Below are 16693 nucleotides of genomic sequence, written 5' to 3'. Positions count from 1 at the left end.
CAGAAATTATTTTCGTGAACTTCATTGATGATATATTGTGGTATATAATGAAATAAAATAAGTTAGTTGGGGCTGCCTCCCAGGGGATTTTTTTGTAGTTGGTAGTGGTTTTCACACGACTATTCCAAAATCCCATCCGGACGCAGAGCTGCCCAAAAAAGGCCAGAAATGGCAGACCTAGACCCCTTGAGGTTGTTGGGCTTTTTTGAGGTCGATATAAAACAAAAAGACAAGTTAGTTGAACAATATATCTGTAATAAGAATATAATAAATATCTGGAACTAGCGTACTAGAAAAATGTATAACAGATGTTGTTAGGTGTTTAGTTACCGAATATAGTGCGAATTAATTAACAGTTACAGGAATTATTTACAATAGTCAAAGAAATGTCAGTTTATTTGATGATATTCTGATAGAATCGGAATTACATAAGCAAGTAAATGATGTTCTGACGGTTAACTCCATTTCGAACCGTGTTAGATGAACGCCTGTGATAAGAGTTTGGTGCATCACCGTCCATTGATAAGATATCATACATCCCCTTATCGTTATCTAGCTGTAATGGAGGGGGTGGGGGTGAGTAGCTTGAATCATCACTGGTCTGTTTTGGCACACAACCCCACAATCGTTGTTCGTATCGTGTTTGCAAACGATTTTTGCTCAATATTAACTGCACGATGCACGTTTGCGAACGCAAATACCCCCACCACAATGGGAATTTAAACCCTCCCTTAAAGAACCCTTTAGAAAACCCTTAAAGTGTGGTAAGATTTTCAATCAAACAGAAACGTTCAATTCTACGTTGAGCTAATGAGTTCGTTAAATTGCTCCGTATGTTTGGAGAGTCTTTTTTTTTGTAATCATGATATATGCTCCACCACCAGCAAGAGCAACTTGCAGTGAAATGGTGTACCACGTTCTTTGCTGGGTTTGTGTCATCCACGCAGCGACTGGAGACAGATTAAAAAAAAACAACAACAAACTGATCCCCCCCCCCCATGGCAGCACTGTCTGCAAGCATGCATGATGTTGCGGTCAGATCTTTGAAGGGCTGAGACTGAGCAAAAGAAGAGAACCGAACGATAAAGCTCCCCCAGGAACGAACAACGCGCGTGGTACTATCTGTATACGTTACGGCCACATTCAATGCTGATGGGCGAGTGAGACGAGGGGCCCCGGGTGAGGTGGTCGTCCAAACGGGTATGTGTGTGTGTGTGTGATTGTGCTCTTTGCTGCGGGGTCTCCCGTACAAGAACCTCGGGACAATGAACTTGGTCGCCGAGTGTGTCGTCTCGCCCCGGTTTCGACGCTCCAGCATGGACTTGTCCGTTCGACTGCCGGATGATGATGACGGCTATGTGGCACAGAGCAGCACAGAGAAGTGTGCGGTGATGCCAACGCAGTGTCCGCCCAGTGTTGGTGTGCTTGTGCCCCCCCCCCCCAATCGCTAGTCGATATTTTCGTTGTGGAGTGAACTGCCCCGGTCCCGCCGGTTTCGAATAGCCGCCCCAGCACTTTAACTACCTCGTACTGGAAAAACGAGTTCCCAGCGCCGTTGTGTGTGCCAGTCTGGCTAGTTCTTGCCCCGTGTCGTCATCAATATCCGCGCCTGCCGTGGTGTCGGGTGCTTGGAGACCGAGTGCTTGGGGGGGTGAGGTTCTTAGCTCTTCGTGGTTGGAATTCTCTCGGGTTCGGCAGTTGGCACACCGCGCCGCGACCGCCTTGAGCAACTCTATTTTTGTGCACGTATTTTTTACGATAATTACCGTATCGATAATTTACGTTTTTATGATCCCAGAAACTGCCAACAGTTCGCCTAATGCAGTTAAAACCGAGGATGGAAATAGTGGCATCCTTGATCGTTTTGTTTGTTTTCCTCGCCGCCAGGAAATGGTGGTGGTTTGGAAGGGTGGGTTTTTTTTTTGTTGGCAATTGCTTTGAAAACTAATTATCTGTCCGTTGAAGGGTAATGTTTGAAGCTCTCTTACCGCCATTAGGTAGGTCTTTAGGGGGCCACGATATGCTCGCTGTTGAGGTATATTATGTCTATTGCTATATCTTGAAGATCAGCTCATAAAGTGACTGTTTTTTAAGAGTGGAGTTCTATAAAATGCAATGGATTTCATCGTAAACAGCAATTAAATTTACACCCTTCTCCGACGCGTTCCTAATGCGCTTCATGCGCAACGTCTTGGTACGGTTGCAGGTACCATTAAAATACTTTTCTAACGAGCTCCCAGACACCTTCCCGAATGCTCCCCCCATCTACGGCACTCCGTGGTCGAATACATTAGGGCAGCGCAGTGATAGAACTCCGGCTGGCCGGCTGTGAACCCCCGCAAAGGTCAGCTGTACAATTTTCTTCAACCCCGAGAAGGAATGCTTCTTGGTGGTCAATTTTCCACCTGGTCGACAACGGAGGGACGAAACCAGTTATTGCTTCGCCCAGGTTCCCTCATGGCGGACGCATTTATTAACGTGGATTACGCGTGGAAGCATTAGTGCGGCGGCGGGCGTACTATTCGCCCTCATCGCGAAGCCCAAAGCCAACCTGTCCCTTAATGTGGTCCAGAACCGGAGCGCTACCAGGAGAGAAAGATATGCATCGAAGCATTCTAAGCAAGAAACTGGAACTCAGGCGCCGCTACAGGTCCATCCTGCTTTCCACCCAAGCATTAAAAGCTGGAAGACAGGCTCCGTTATGGACGGTGTATGTAAAGAAGATGACCCGTCATCGTCCGCAAGGAAGGCAGACACATTCTCCACTCCCCTGATGGTCCCAGAGAACGTTGGTCCGGGACCGGTTTTGGTGGCGAAACTTTATAATAAATGCATCCGTTTGACCAATTGGTCCGTCGGACGTCAGTTTGAACCATAATGGAGCGTTGGAACATTCGGAAACGCTTGTTTGACCCCCGTCCGCAAGCTGCCATTGTATTTCTCCAAGGGCCTGAGCTAGATCAATCTTGGGGCAGGGCCGAAAGTTTGAAAAGGTGTCGGACTCGTTTGGCTTTGTTGCAGAAATGAAGATGTCTGGTACGCGACCTTCGTTTGCCGTTAAAGTGGTTTGATTTCTTGGTTGGGATTGTTGCGTTTTTGACATCTGGAGGTCACCCGAATTCATTGTTTTTGTGTTAAGTTGTGTATCGCTTAAGGGAATAACCTTGACATGATAAGGTTGTTTTTAATTTTCCACGAAAATGGGCCACAGCAGTTAGAATTCAACAGTGTCTTGCTTTTCCAATGAAACCGATGCGTCTTTAAACTGTCTTTAAATTAAGTATGTACGCCTTTCCTGAAATTCCTTGACTATTTCTTATGAGATACTGGGGTAGATCACGCATTAAGCCAGTTTTTATGTATGCGTTTTGTCGTTTCCAGACTTATCCGCTTACTGCTCGCCATACAAATGGAAAGCCAAGTTAAGCCTAGGAAAGACGGATTAGATTGGTTTCTCAATGAAAGTACCCAAGCACCTAAAATCAAAGCTCAACAAATGTCAAAACAAAGAATTTTGCTAGCTGGTCTGAGCCAGGTTAGGCCATGTTTCCCGTGTGCGAAAAAGGTAATCAATTTTTTTTTAACGAAAACAACTAAAAAAAGATTATTTTAATAATCAGACTTGTATGTTATTTCAAATGAATTAAAATTAAAATTAAAACTCTAAACTTTAATCGATTTTTCTCAAATTGTAGTTTACAAAAATGATCCTTTGTGTCATTCTCTATGTCAAAATGCTATGTCCTTTACGAATCTGTACAGAATGATACAGCCCGGTACCTGGATTATACAGGCTTAAAGCTTAAGCTTTCTAACTTTTGGGATGATCTACCCCACTCTTAGGAAGTTGGAATCAAAATTTGCATATAGCTTTGTCTACTTTGAACAGAGTAGCAATCACCAAAATACATGTCGTAAAGATTAGGTTTGTTTGTTCCTACCTCACACAGTGATGATGCGAGCAACAACTGCTCATTAGCATGCATTTGCGAGACGAATCTATTTTATCCGTTCGTTCACGCCCGCCTTATTTGCATCTCGATTTCTTTTTTGTTTTATTATTAATTTCTGCGATCGATGCCCTCCGCCACCGACAGTGTCTAACATCTCCACCGTTAGCAGGGGGAAGATCGATTGTATGGCGCCGGTCTCACGAGACGATAAAGATGCAACCATTAGCCCTAGCATTTTTGCATGCTCAAACGTGTCTCCCGGGTGGGTTATGGGTAAACAACAGAGCACTGTTGCACTTGCAGGCGAAACGGGGAGAAAAAAGCTGAAGAAAAGATCATCACGGACTAGAGAAGCTACTAATATGATTCATCGCGCACGACCAATGCAGTTGAGGTGCAGTGTGTTAGCAAGTACGGTGCATTGGTGAACTGCAATTAGCGGCACGAATTCAGCACTAAATTGCCTTTAGTGTAACTCCTTTGTATATTACACGCAAACGTGTTATTGCTTGTACTGTACTATAGGTGCATCGTGAGTCATGCAATGGCAGATCTTATAGTAGATGTGCCTGATTAAGAACTCCCTTGATGTGCATCAAGAACTCTCCAATGTGGGAAAAATTGTATTATATTTGCGGCACAAATAGATTATCAAACACTCCTCAGATTTAGATAAGCTGCTTACCTTATTTAATGTTAATATTCTAAACAGAGTACGTTGACACTAGGCGAACTAAAGCAATATTTATAGAAGGTACTTTCACTATCTTCTAACTTCTTGTGACCCGCTTGATGCCCCAGTTTGTATCAGAGTGTACTATATAGTTTAAGAGAGACCTTAACTACTTTGGTAGCGACACCGGTCTTCACACGACAAGGACCGGTCCAAAATCCCATCCGGACCAAACCCCTGAGACAGACTATCCCGCTATAAATAAATAATATATAATATAATAATATGTATTATGTTATATATTACAATATATAATAATATAATATAATACATAATATAAGTAAATAATGTCAACGAAAGCCAGAAATGGCAGGCCTACTAGACCTCTTGAGGTGGTTGTGCCGATGCAGAAAAGAAAGGACTGCTTAGACCAAGTGTTTTGAAACTTAACCTGAAATACAATTATATTTATACATAAAATCTGGAAATTATTATAATCACATTACGTTGTTTCTGTATCCCTTCATTTTGCGTATACTTTGCTGTTCCGTGTCCAACCATTCTCTGCCTGGTTTCTGTTACGCATCGAGAATAATGATTCCATTTATAAATTCAATTACAATATTGACCCTAAAGGTTACCGTCTTCCTCTCTCTCTGGGCCCGTGGCTTTCGTTTGTGGCTTCAATGAAGAGCGTTAGGGCAACATGTGATACCAAATATTACTGAATCAATAGAGATATACCGTCAGTATATGAAGACGATGATGCACAGGTCAATTGGTTCGTGTGGTTCGGTTCGGGAGAATTGAGAAGAAATTTCATTCGCTTTTTCGCATCGTTTCTGTTTGCTGGTGGCATGCCTTCTACTTACCGAGCACAACGCTATGTCAATGTGTCAATGTATTTTACATATTCTTTGCACAGCTCTCTATGAATTATTGTTCTATTCATCATTGCCAATATTATTCTAACCTTCAGTAATAATCCTAAAATGATCACGTGGAATAGGTCTCTCAAGGTGTAGTAAGAAGTGGTGTCGGCTTTATTTATGAAACCCATCTCCAGTGACCTTAAACATATCGTTCTCCATCATCATCATCATCATCATCATCATCATCAAGATCACCGTGAACGCATAGGAAAGTGAAGATGTAACGGGTATAATTCAACTCACCTCACGCTTCTCACCTATTTTTTTTTGCAAAAAAACTCCCAAAAAAAAGAGGAGTAAGAAAAACACGTTCCTCAAGGGGTCAAAGTCTAATGCTTCTAATTGCATCTAATCGACGGTCGATGGCGCTCCCAACACGGCATTGGCAGACCACATTGCCAGCCTCATCTTCGTCAAAGTCGAGTGCCAGTATGCCACACCCCAAACCACCCCAAAAGAGCATTATCGCTAATGTGGCTGGCTGTGTGGTGTGGCCCCTCTCTGCTGTTTCCCTTTCTCTCCTTTCCTTTCAATTTGACCAATAATCATATGGCCACAACACACCGCAAGAGGGTGAAGGTGGAGCACAAGACGATGCAAAACTCGGCCACATCGCGATCGGCTGTCGGTTGCTTGCCCTGCTGTGTGTGACCATGCTTTTGCGAAAGAAAAAGTGTGTGTGTGTGTGTGTGTGCGGACGAAATGAAAACTGATTTTCTCCACTCGAAAAAGTTTCCTTTACTCTGGCCCAGCCCGGGTCCGGAATAAAATTAAGCATAATGATCGGAAACGCTATTCACGCCTCGTGGCGTGGCGGTCTGCTTCATCTGTTTTCTTCTTACCCGCATGTTTTTTTTTTCTTTTTCGTTCTGCTCTTACACTGGGTGTTTGTGTGTCCGTTACTGTGCACGGGAAGGGGACAACGCTAGACAAGAGAGTGGAGTTGAAATGTCGAATTTTCCAAATTTTCCTTCAATGAAACACAGTGGCGAGATGGTGATGGGGACGTCCGAACGCGACGAAGCCGATGGTTTGGAACTGTGGCAAACATTAGATTCCACTCCATCCGCCGAGGTAATCTTGGCAGAAACCGTGCTAAGGGAAGGTCACACGGCGTTGGATCGGTTTGGAGAAGATGTTATTTTTTTTTTACTACAAATCGACAAAGTTATCTCGCTTGTTTAGTGTTTTTTTGTTGTTGTTCCGTGGTCCGCAGTGGGGCAATAAATTTATTGGAGAATTTAATTATTTTCCTGGTTAGCGACTGAAAGGTTTTCTCTCCTTTGGTTCTACCGTACATTTACGTCTTCTACCGAGAGAACATGAATTATTAGATGGATGTTTTTAATTATGTTTTCATCATAAATGATTACGTTAACGTTACGCACAGGATTGCCAATTGAAATCTCTCCTTTTACTGCTATATTAAGTGCCACACACGATGAATAATAAGTGGAAATGAAGGAATTCACAAGACAAGACCGGACCAATCCTCCTTACGCAGGACTTGACTATCTAGCTACGGGTAAATAAAGTTATAAAAAAGCCAGAAATGGCAGTTCCTGGCCTCTTGAGGTTGTTGTTCCGATAAAGAAGAAGAAGGAAAAGAAGAAGAAGAATGTTTTAATAGTGTGACCGGTTTGACCAAATTGGCTGAGTGTGTGGGATACAGTTTTAAGATAGATTTAAGTGGCTTAGGTCATTAGAATTACTATTACGATATGAATTACATTCAAGTCTGCCCAACGAAGTATCTCTTAAAGATAGTAAGTCTCCTTAAGATAAACATTTTTGACAGTTCCTTCATTTTCAATACATTTTATGTCTCTCAAAGCTGCAAAGTCTCCCCAACATGGCATTCGCTAAGCTGCACATGATGTTTTTCTACACTAATGTCTCTATAAGGTAGCCATGTTTTGGGGTTTGCCAATGACAGCTCGTGATGGCTGCGTTTACAGAGTGTGGTTGAAGTCTTTTGCTACATACATACATTATATGGAATGTGCAGAAGTTGCTCAGCGCAATGCCATCAGAGAATTGAGTGTCATTGTCCAATAACTTTACCTTTAAACATTCGAAAACATTGAAAACAATATTTTAGAGCTGTTGACGGAGCACATGGAAGACTCCCGGATAAAATTACTCTGAAAGGCTTATAGACCTTCAAACAAATCTTCCATAAATCGAGGACATTGTGAGGGTGTTGAAAGTAGTACCGCACAAAAGTTTGTTTCCTCCAACTCCAAGGATGTTCCTTCTTAGTCGCCTCTACTGTTTTTGACAAACATTACATTAATTCCTATCAATCTCAACCATGATGATGGGAAAATAAAAGATTGTTAGAATGGAATTCCCAACAGATCTTTTTCTCATCTGTTTTTGCGTTGTATCCCTGAAGAAATTATAACTTTTCGATTACGTTTCAAACTCGTTGTGCATTCAATGTTCAAATGTTCTGTATTTACCAAAGGGGAAAATCCCAAAGCGTCATACGTAGTCGTGATGTTTAAAGCAATTAACACTGATATTTAGATGCAAACAAAGATACTCCCCCCACCAATGCCGGTCCTTCCGTATCCTTGACCAGTGCCGGTGGACCGAACGATTGAATAAAGCAATCGGTTTTACGTGAAAATTATCCCGAAGGTTGGGAAATTTGTATGAAAGCTAACCGACCCGTTGTCATCATCGCGTAACAAAGAGAAGCAAGGGAGTACGAAAACACGCATCAGATAAGAGAGCGTTCGATGAAGTGCTTAGTCAGTGGAAAACAAAAAGGATGAGCTACGTTCCATTTTTGAGTGTATTTCCCCATTCAATTGCAGGTGCAAGCGGGAAAGGCCCCGATTGCTTACTGGAACACGTGAAAGGTGGAACTAAGTACTTCAATAGACGTGTTTTAATTTAAATTATATAAATAAAATATCTAATTCAATATTTAAAAAAAAACATCTAAAAAACTGAACCTGCAGCGTTAAAGTCTCTACATTTTGCTAGTTTTCCTGCACCACAGACGACTTTTGCTTTTCAATGTCACTCTAATTATAAAGCAGAAGAAATCTTCTCGATTGGAATAAGATTGTAACACAACTTGCATCGTTCCCATTGCTCCACACCACCATCCACCAAGACAACCCCGACTTTGGGTTGTTGTTTTTGCCCCGTCCCGCCTCTAATTGTTGTGTTGCGATGCAGGGACCGTCTCTTCGTCTCTTGTGCGTGAGATTGGGAAAAAAATACGAAGAGCAAATTGTAAGATTTCACTTTTCCAGCCTTTTGTTTTGCCTCGCCAAATCATCAAATCAACCACTGCTGCTGCCTGCCTGCTCCGTTTGCAATTGTGTTTGTATTGCGCGCGAGCTCCCCGGTTTCGTGGTGCGCCCATCATCCGCACACGGAAAGACAGACGATTGCATGCATTTCTATTGCTAATAAAATTATATACCCTCGTGTGCAAACCCCGAAAAGATGAAGGTTGCATTCATCCGGGCGCTCTCCGTGCTTGCGATTACCGGCCGGTGGTAATGAGAGTGCTTGGCGCGGCGCCCCACTCTAAGGGACATTAAACCTTCATTAAAATACTATCGCGGTGATTAGAGAGTGAAACGGGAAACCTAGCAGACAACATCACATCGGTCGTACTTTTCACGTACTCTTTGCCGGTACGGGACCGCGCCAAAGAAAGAAGTCATTAAAATAACGCACTTTCCGTTGGATGTTATGAATATATGACTATTTGATTTTAGTGCAACCATTTTTATGTTTACGCGCGTTTTCTTTTTGTTATTTTGGCCCCGGCTGCGGGGAGCTACTTAGAGTAAATTTATTATTGCGAGTTGCGCTCGGATGTAATCTCCACAATGTTGTTAATCATTTACATCTCGCTGCAGTAGCGAAATCCTACTCCAATCTCGTGCGCCCCGGTGCAAAGGAAAAGAACATCCAATATCAATTACTTGTGTCCATGAGCCACACGCATAACGCTACCTTTTCTCCAGCGAATATCACTTAGTGTTCCTTGACAAAGAATGCTGCCTATTCGGGCGTTCGGGTCGACTCCTCAAGGCTGTCCAAAATTAGAACCGTGCTCGTCAAGTGGGACGCTTTGTTTGTTCGTACCGATGGCCAACGGCGTGTGCACAGTGCTGCACTCAAATAGCCCAATTTTCGTTGGAAATATTTGCCGTGCTCATTCCACTCTGCACCGACTGGCGCCACGCCGTTCGTGAAATATGTTTTGGCTGTGTGTTACCACTACCACCACCATCACCGGCAACAACAACAACAACAACGCTTGTTTGGCATCCGTCCATCAAGACGGGCGGGCCCTTTCACTACCGAAACCGGCGGGCCAGTCTCATGAATGAACTGGGCGGTGTTGTGTATCTGTCGGTGCGTTCGAAGCGAAAAGATATGGGTGGGAGAGTGGTGGGATTTGTTGCTTTTTATAGACGCGTGGTGCTTTAAGCTTTTCTTCCACCCCAAAAGGTGGCTTAGGTGGGGAGGCGGGAGACCCTGATCTGCGCCATTGCATTGGGTTTGACCCTATTGCTTGGAAAGTATAGCAGGCGCAAGTGCGTCTTAGTATAGCAGTTCCCGTGGTGTAGTGGTTATCACATCCGCCTAACACGCGGAAGGCCCCCGGTTCGATCCCGGGCGGAAACATGCGGAATAAACTTTTTTCCTTCGGCTAATCACAACCCCTAACTCCTCTCTCCAACTTATTAGTGTAAGACGACATGTAGAATGCGATACAAATGGTTAATTATTAGACATTTTTCATAAATTATATCCTCCGTTAAATGGGTTTTTTAGCGCTATGGGAAAACGATTGTAATTTGTTGCGATCCTTCCCCCCTATGTTGCGTCATTCTAAGCACCAACGATTATGCAAATTAGCGCACATATTTTTGCGTAGGACGTCGTGGCAAGCCACCCACTGAGAGAAATGCCAACGCCTCCGCGCTAACGCGCGCAACAAGTGCCGGTGCGTGGGCTTCTGAGTGGAGCTTAAAGTGTATGTATCCTTCGGAAGGCTCGATATTTTGAAGCCTGTTTTTCTTGCCGAGCGGCCCCCAACGAACGCTTCCATTTCTGACCTTAATTCAGAAGCCCATGTGTATCAGCGGTGGGAAAAAAAGTACTAATCACACAAGAAGAGACAATTCTCCAACGAAACGACTTTTAGAGCACGCTTAAACAGCCGGTTCCTTCGTAGTCAGCAAATGGTTGCCAATTTGCGAATGAAAGTTTCGATTCTTTCCTTGCTGGAAAATACAAAGTAAACAACAGCAATTGAGAGAAGCAGTGTTGGGAGTGATTTAACCACAGCGCTAAAGTGCTAAAATGCATTACGCGAACTATTTGCGCTTGCTTGGTGCATACATGCGGTGCATCTGTCGACATCTACGCCATTCGCGTTTTGCCTTGCACACGGAGATTCCTTCCAAACACATCCCCGCCTCTCATTCGGTCCAGGCTTTTCTACGGATGGTCCACCACGCTCGACTGTGTTCACCTTGCCGGGTGTTCCTTCCATCCGGGGGCACACACGTGATCGACTGGCGTTGGTCGGTCGCCTTCCTTCACGAAGACCCGCCAAGGGGGCCCTTTTTTTTCCTCGCCCGGCAGGTCGAGAAGAGCCGAGCGCGAAAATTGATATTGAAGTAAATTGAATTAAGCTCGGTGCGCTCTCGAGCGCGCATAATTAAATGTTTCCTCTTTAAGCGAAATGGATGGAATTTTTGTTGGCACTAGCAGAGCGGGCATGCCATGCTTCCCGGTGTTGGTGCCGCCTGCAATCTGGCCGCATTCGTTCGCTCCATCCCGCACACGGTGCTGCTGTAACATACTGCAATCAGTTGCTCATGCATGATCTGGTTCTGGATGTAGCGGCACCTATCACCATCATCCGCATCGTGCGCCTCTTTTGTGGCGTCTGAGTGCATTTTAGGCACCCCCCACCCCCTCCTGTCGTCGTCTAGGCCAGGGTTCTAGGTGAAGATGATGGGAGAGGTTATGCATTTGCGAACAAGAGCTTTACCGCCACCCCCTGTTACGAACACTTGTTAAAGGGCAGCAAGCGTACTTCGCTGGGAGAAACGAGCGTGAAGACACACACACACGCTGCACTTCGTTCGTGTGCCTTGTTAGATGGGGAATTTTTGATGCCAACATTTCCGCCCTTCTTCTCTTTCGACGGTGCGAGGGATGCTATCTTTCAAGAGGTTAAAAGGGTGATAATGGTTCCGTTTTGTTCCGATAGAACAAGATCCTTGAAATTCCAGCTGGAATTATGATTCTTTTTCAGAATTTAGAAACTCAAAAAATTGAAGAGTTCCAGCAATCATCACCGATAAAGGCGGAGCACTTTGCAGATTTAAAGGGATATTGTACAGTATGACGTGCCTTATATGTTTTGTAATACGAAGATATCGTAGAAACGCCGTCAGTCTTCGTGGGCCATCAATTCACAGGAATCCTATCAAGAGTTTCACCACGGCCCACGTTTAACTGATAGGATATTGATTGCAATATTTTACAGTCGTTAAAGCTATCGGCGCATGTGTAATTTGCCCTCCTGGTGGCATTCAAACCGAGTCTTCTGATGTTTGCCAGCTGGCCGTTATTGCCGTGAAGAAGCTGTGTGTAGGCGCCCAGCTGATCCTGAATACCTCCAAAATCTCTCTACCACATTGGAGCTCATCGATCAAGCAGCAGCACACGCGGCCTGTCGATAGAAGCGCAGGTCTTGGCTGTTGATAATAATAGTTATACGTGGGCGAGGCAAAAATCCACACCATTTGCGGTCTTTGCACTGATGGCTTGCCGCCTGCTAGGTCTGCATGAGGGAGGGCGCTAATGAGACATAAGGGATCTCGACGGTGTGGGCCGATCGACACACGACGCGCTTGCCGCGGAACATGTGCTCCGACGATCTGACCCCGAACGGCAAGTGTTGGTTTCTCATAACGCCCACCTGGGTTAGGAACGTTTGGATTGCATTTTTTCCCCGTCCTTGATAGTATTCCAATTTGGTACCATTTTGAGAAGCAAGATTTTTGTTTTTGCTGCCATCATGATGTGGGCAACCCCAAAATGGTGTGAATTTGTTACACTGTGAAACGTTCGCAGTGGGATGAACGCCACGGGGAGTCCGATGGTGGTGGAATTTTGGTGATAAAAAGTAAACGATTGCCACCTACGTTTTGTTGTGATTTCAGTAGTATACGTGAAAGTACCGTGTACGATCGTTAGCTAACATTCCAACCTTTTCTGTCTTTACCGCTGCAGGGTCGCCACACAAAGACTGGACAACTCGCTGCCATTAAGGTGATGGACGTCACCGAGGAGGAGGAGGAAGAGATCAAGCTAGAGATCAACGTATTAAAGAAATATTCCAACCATCGCAACATTGCCACATACTATGGTGCATTTATCAAAAAGACGCCCGCCGGCAAAGACGACCAGCTGTGGCTGGTGATGGAGTACTGCGGGGCCGGTTCCGTCACCGATCTGGTAAAGTCGACCAAGGGCCAGAGCCTGAAGGAGGAATGGATAGCGTACATCTGTCGCGAGATTCTGCGCGGTCTGAGCTACCTGCACACGAACAAGGTGATACACCGTGACATCAAGGGGCAGAATGTGCTGCTGACCGACAACGCGGAGGTCAAGCTGGTCGACTTCGGTGTTTCGGCCCAGCTGGACAAAACCATCGGCCGGCGGAACACTTTCATTGGTAATGTTCGCACAGCAAGCAAACCTGGGGGCTAGGCGGGAAATTAATGTATCCATTCATCCTCTGCACAGGTACTCCCTACTGGATGGCGCCGGAAGTCATAGCTTGTGATGAAAACCGGGACGCAACGTACGATAACCGGTCCGATCTCTGGTCACTAGGTATTACCGCGCTCGAAATGGCAGAATCACAGCCACCGCTGTGTGATCTTCATCCGATGCGTGCGCTCTTTCTAATTCCGCGCAATCCACCACCGCGCATGAAGTCGAAGAAGTGGTCGAAAAAATTCCACAGCTTCATCGACACGGTGCTGGGTAAGTTGGTACCGGCTACCATACAACCACTGTGCCTTTGCTAATGTTGTGTCCACTATTTATAATTTTAGTGAAAGATTACCATCAACGGCCTTACACGGAGCAGTTACTGAAGCACCCTTTCATCAAAGAGCAACCAACAGAAAGACAAGTTAGAATACAGCTTAAAGATCATATCGATAGGTAATGCGCAGGCTATTCCTTTAACGAAGCATTGCCACAAGTGAACACAAGTTGTGATCGTCTCGTCGTTTTAGGTGTAAGAAGCGTAAGCAGGAGAAGGAACGCGACGACTATCGTTATTCCGGATCGGAAAATGACGACGACGACGGACAAACGGCTGGCGAACCATCTTCGATCATTCAGGCACCGGGCAACGATACGCTGCGGCGTACGTTCCATCAGATACAGGAGGGTCGAATGCAGAACCCCGAACAGCAGCAGCCACCGAACCGAAATCAGAAACCACAACCTGTAAGACACACGCGGCTCGCTATTAGACCCGATCGTTTAATATGTACTGATCGTGCAATTTTTCTTTCCAAACGTTTGCCATTGCTCACCAAAAACCGTAGCGAGATGAACGAAGTAAACCGCAACCGGTAGAGGAACCGGGTCCACCATCCAGACCACAGCTACCGCAGCGTCTGATAGTGGTACCGGATCCACCGCCGAACAGTAACGCAAACCGACCGCTGCCACCGACACCGCGCAGTGGTAGCGGTTCGTCCTCCCAACCACAACAGCCATCGTCACAGACGCCACAACAACCGGCACGCAATCAGCAAAACTTCTTCAAACCGGTGGTAAGTAGTGGGGCGACGGGTGGCGTATGGCACTCATGTGGACTTGAGCTTGACCAGACCAGTGAACGAAACAGAAACGATCGTACTGAACGTAAACGCAAACGCGAGACTCGTCTGACTTGACATCTCGGACTATTTTAACCACAATGTTACAATGTCGCTGCCTAGGCCTAGCATTATATAGTTGTTTACTGTCTGTGTAGTGTTCAAGTTAGTCGTTCTTGTTTTCCTGTCTATTATTTCACTGTCTTGTTTCACGTTTCTTAGCTTTTGTGTACTATGATAATGTTTCATTTCATTAGCTGAAAGAGCAATATTGTTTACGTTCCTGTCCGCTGTACTTTCAATTAGTACACAGGCACATTTGTATATATCCGTGCCCGACACACAAACAGGTTATTTTCCATATCATTTTCTGCTTCGTATTATAAAATTTTTCCTTTTCTTTCAAATCGCTGTACAAATTTCCCAAAATCGCACACAATTGCACTGTGAATAATGATGCATTTTGCACTTATTACCAATACAAACACATTTTGTAACACTGTGGACACTACATATATATATACACAAACACATATACACACACACACACATACTATTGATTTACTCGAACGAACGAAACAAAACCATAATTCTTTCACGCTGTTTATGATTTAACGTTACCGTTACGGTACCCCTTTACGCTATGTTGAATGTAACTAAACTTTGTTTGTTTGTTTCTTAAATTTCAACACACTTTCGCGCGTTTCAAATGTACACATAAACATGCACACACCAAAAAAAAAACGCATTCGGTCGAAACCACGATCATCTACGTACTGTACATATGATTAATTTGACGACTATGATCGTCCCATCCGCGCCCTATGTTGTGTTGCTGCTGTGTATGCTGCGTTCGCGTTGTTGTTGATGTTGATCGCGGCATGATCCGTTGTACCGTATGCTGATGGTGTGGGATCCCTCCCTTCTATCGGGTCCGTTGGTCTGTTTCTTATGTACCGTCGCTACAATCACATCGCGCACATGGCGGTTCATTCCGTGCTACCTTCAAACCTGCAGCTGCCACCGAGACGACCTGAGGTAAGCACATTGCATTTCTCTGCTTTTACTATTAATATCCCACGTCTGAAGCTTCTGTCCTATCCTTTGTACTGTTGTTACTGTCTGCTGTTTGTTTTTCTATCGCTGTTTGTCGTGAAGCTTCCAGGTTTATTTTTGTGAACGCTTTTACGCCATGTTTATCGGACCCTCTGACCTTACCTTTCATTCCGTAAAAATTTAGCCGCCTTGTGTTAAGTGTTATTTACTGTGCTAGACTTGGTTTTTTTTTATTGTGCAATAGACTCAAGACGCTTTGCTAGCTGGTTTAATAATATTCGCATAAGTTTTACATTCATTCAAGGAAGGCAAAACATGCAAAGCTAATTTAATCACTCAAGCGTTTGACTAAAGACATTTTCGATTATGTGACCATACTAGCAAACGGAGAGATAATACGAAGAATCGCCTAGAGCAAATCGAACTACAGACAAGTGTTTTTTTCAGAATTGAAATATTCTCCTTGTTTGTTTGATCAATCCCTATTCCATCCGCTCAAAACTGAAGACAAATCCTTTAACAATGCCCAATGTTTTAATTATCCTTCATTTATGTTTCAAATAATCCTTACTCTCGTTGTGAACGCTTAATTTTAGTTCTTATTTTAACCTGTCCCCTATCAACGATTACTACGTGTGATGTTAATGCTGTGTGTAACAATTCCGATGCCGATAACATAATAAGGCACATGTTTAACTATACCGCAGAGTACTGAAACGCTAAAAACATTAACCAACTGCATCGTGATAATATTAAAACTATTATTTGAATGGATGTGCAATTATAGTTTGTTTTATATTTGCAATCTAATGTTTGTGGGGTGTGTTAACTCCCATGCCTCGTATGATGCTTTGATGTTTGCTTGCAACAAAATATGGTTTTCAATGTGCTTTAAATAGGAAAAATATTTCGACCGGAATTCTTGTTTAACTTTCGGCTCGATTTATATACTCGTTTCCTAATAATTTATTTAAAACACAGCAAAGCGCACCGCAAGCTCACGCAAATCAATATTAATCGGTGATTTTTCTTTACACACTTTTCTTTTTGTTTCATTTTTCTTCCACAAATCCCATTTTGTTCCCTTATGTACCTTATGCGTGTCTTATGCACCCGGCACCTTGACATACAATAATGGCTCAAAAAACGTTTGCTCGATGGTTCTTCATTCGAATT

At 44.1% G+C, this 16693-nt stretch overlaps 1 protein-coding gene and 1 non-coding gene across 2 annotated transcripts in view; both read left to right on the top strand.

Moving 5' to 3' along the window:
- LOC128715501 (mitogen-activated protein kinase kinase kinase kinase 4) overlaps nt 1-16693 on the top strand; it is a 44829-nt gene that overhangs the window by 15318 nt on the left and 12818 nt on the right. The window contains exons 3-8 of the mRNA XM_053810407.1: nt 12852-13296; nt 13368-13610; nt 13682-13793; nt 13868-14084; nt 14186-14416; nt 15479-15499. Of these exons, the coding sequence (XP_053666382.1) occupies nt 12852-13296; nt 13368-13610; nt 13682-13793; nt 13868-14084; nt 14186-14416; nt 15479-15499 (1269 nt within the window). The remainder of the gene's footprint in view (nt 1-12851; nt 13297-13367; nt 13611-13681; nt 13794-13867; nt 14085-14185; nt 14417-15478; nt 15500-16693) is intronic.
- Trnav-aac (transfer RNA valine (anticodon AAC)) lies at nt 10151-10223 on the top strand. The gene has a single exon. It is a non-coding gene; the product is annotated as a tRNA-Val (tRNA).

This window comes from Anopheles marshallii, chromosome 3, assembly GCF_943734725.1.
Source record: "Anopheles marshallii chromosome 3, idAnoMarsDA_429_01, whole genome shotgun sequence".
Taxonomy (NCBI): Eukaryota; Metazoa; Arthropoda; class Insecta; order Diptera; family Culicidae; genus Anopheles; species Anopheles marshallii.
This window is presented reverse-complemented; position numbering and strand designations above follow the sequence as displayed.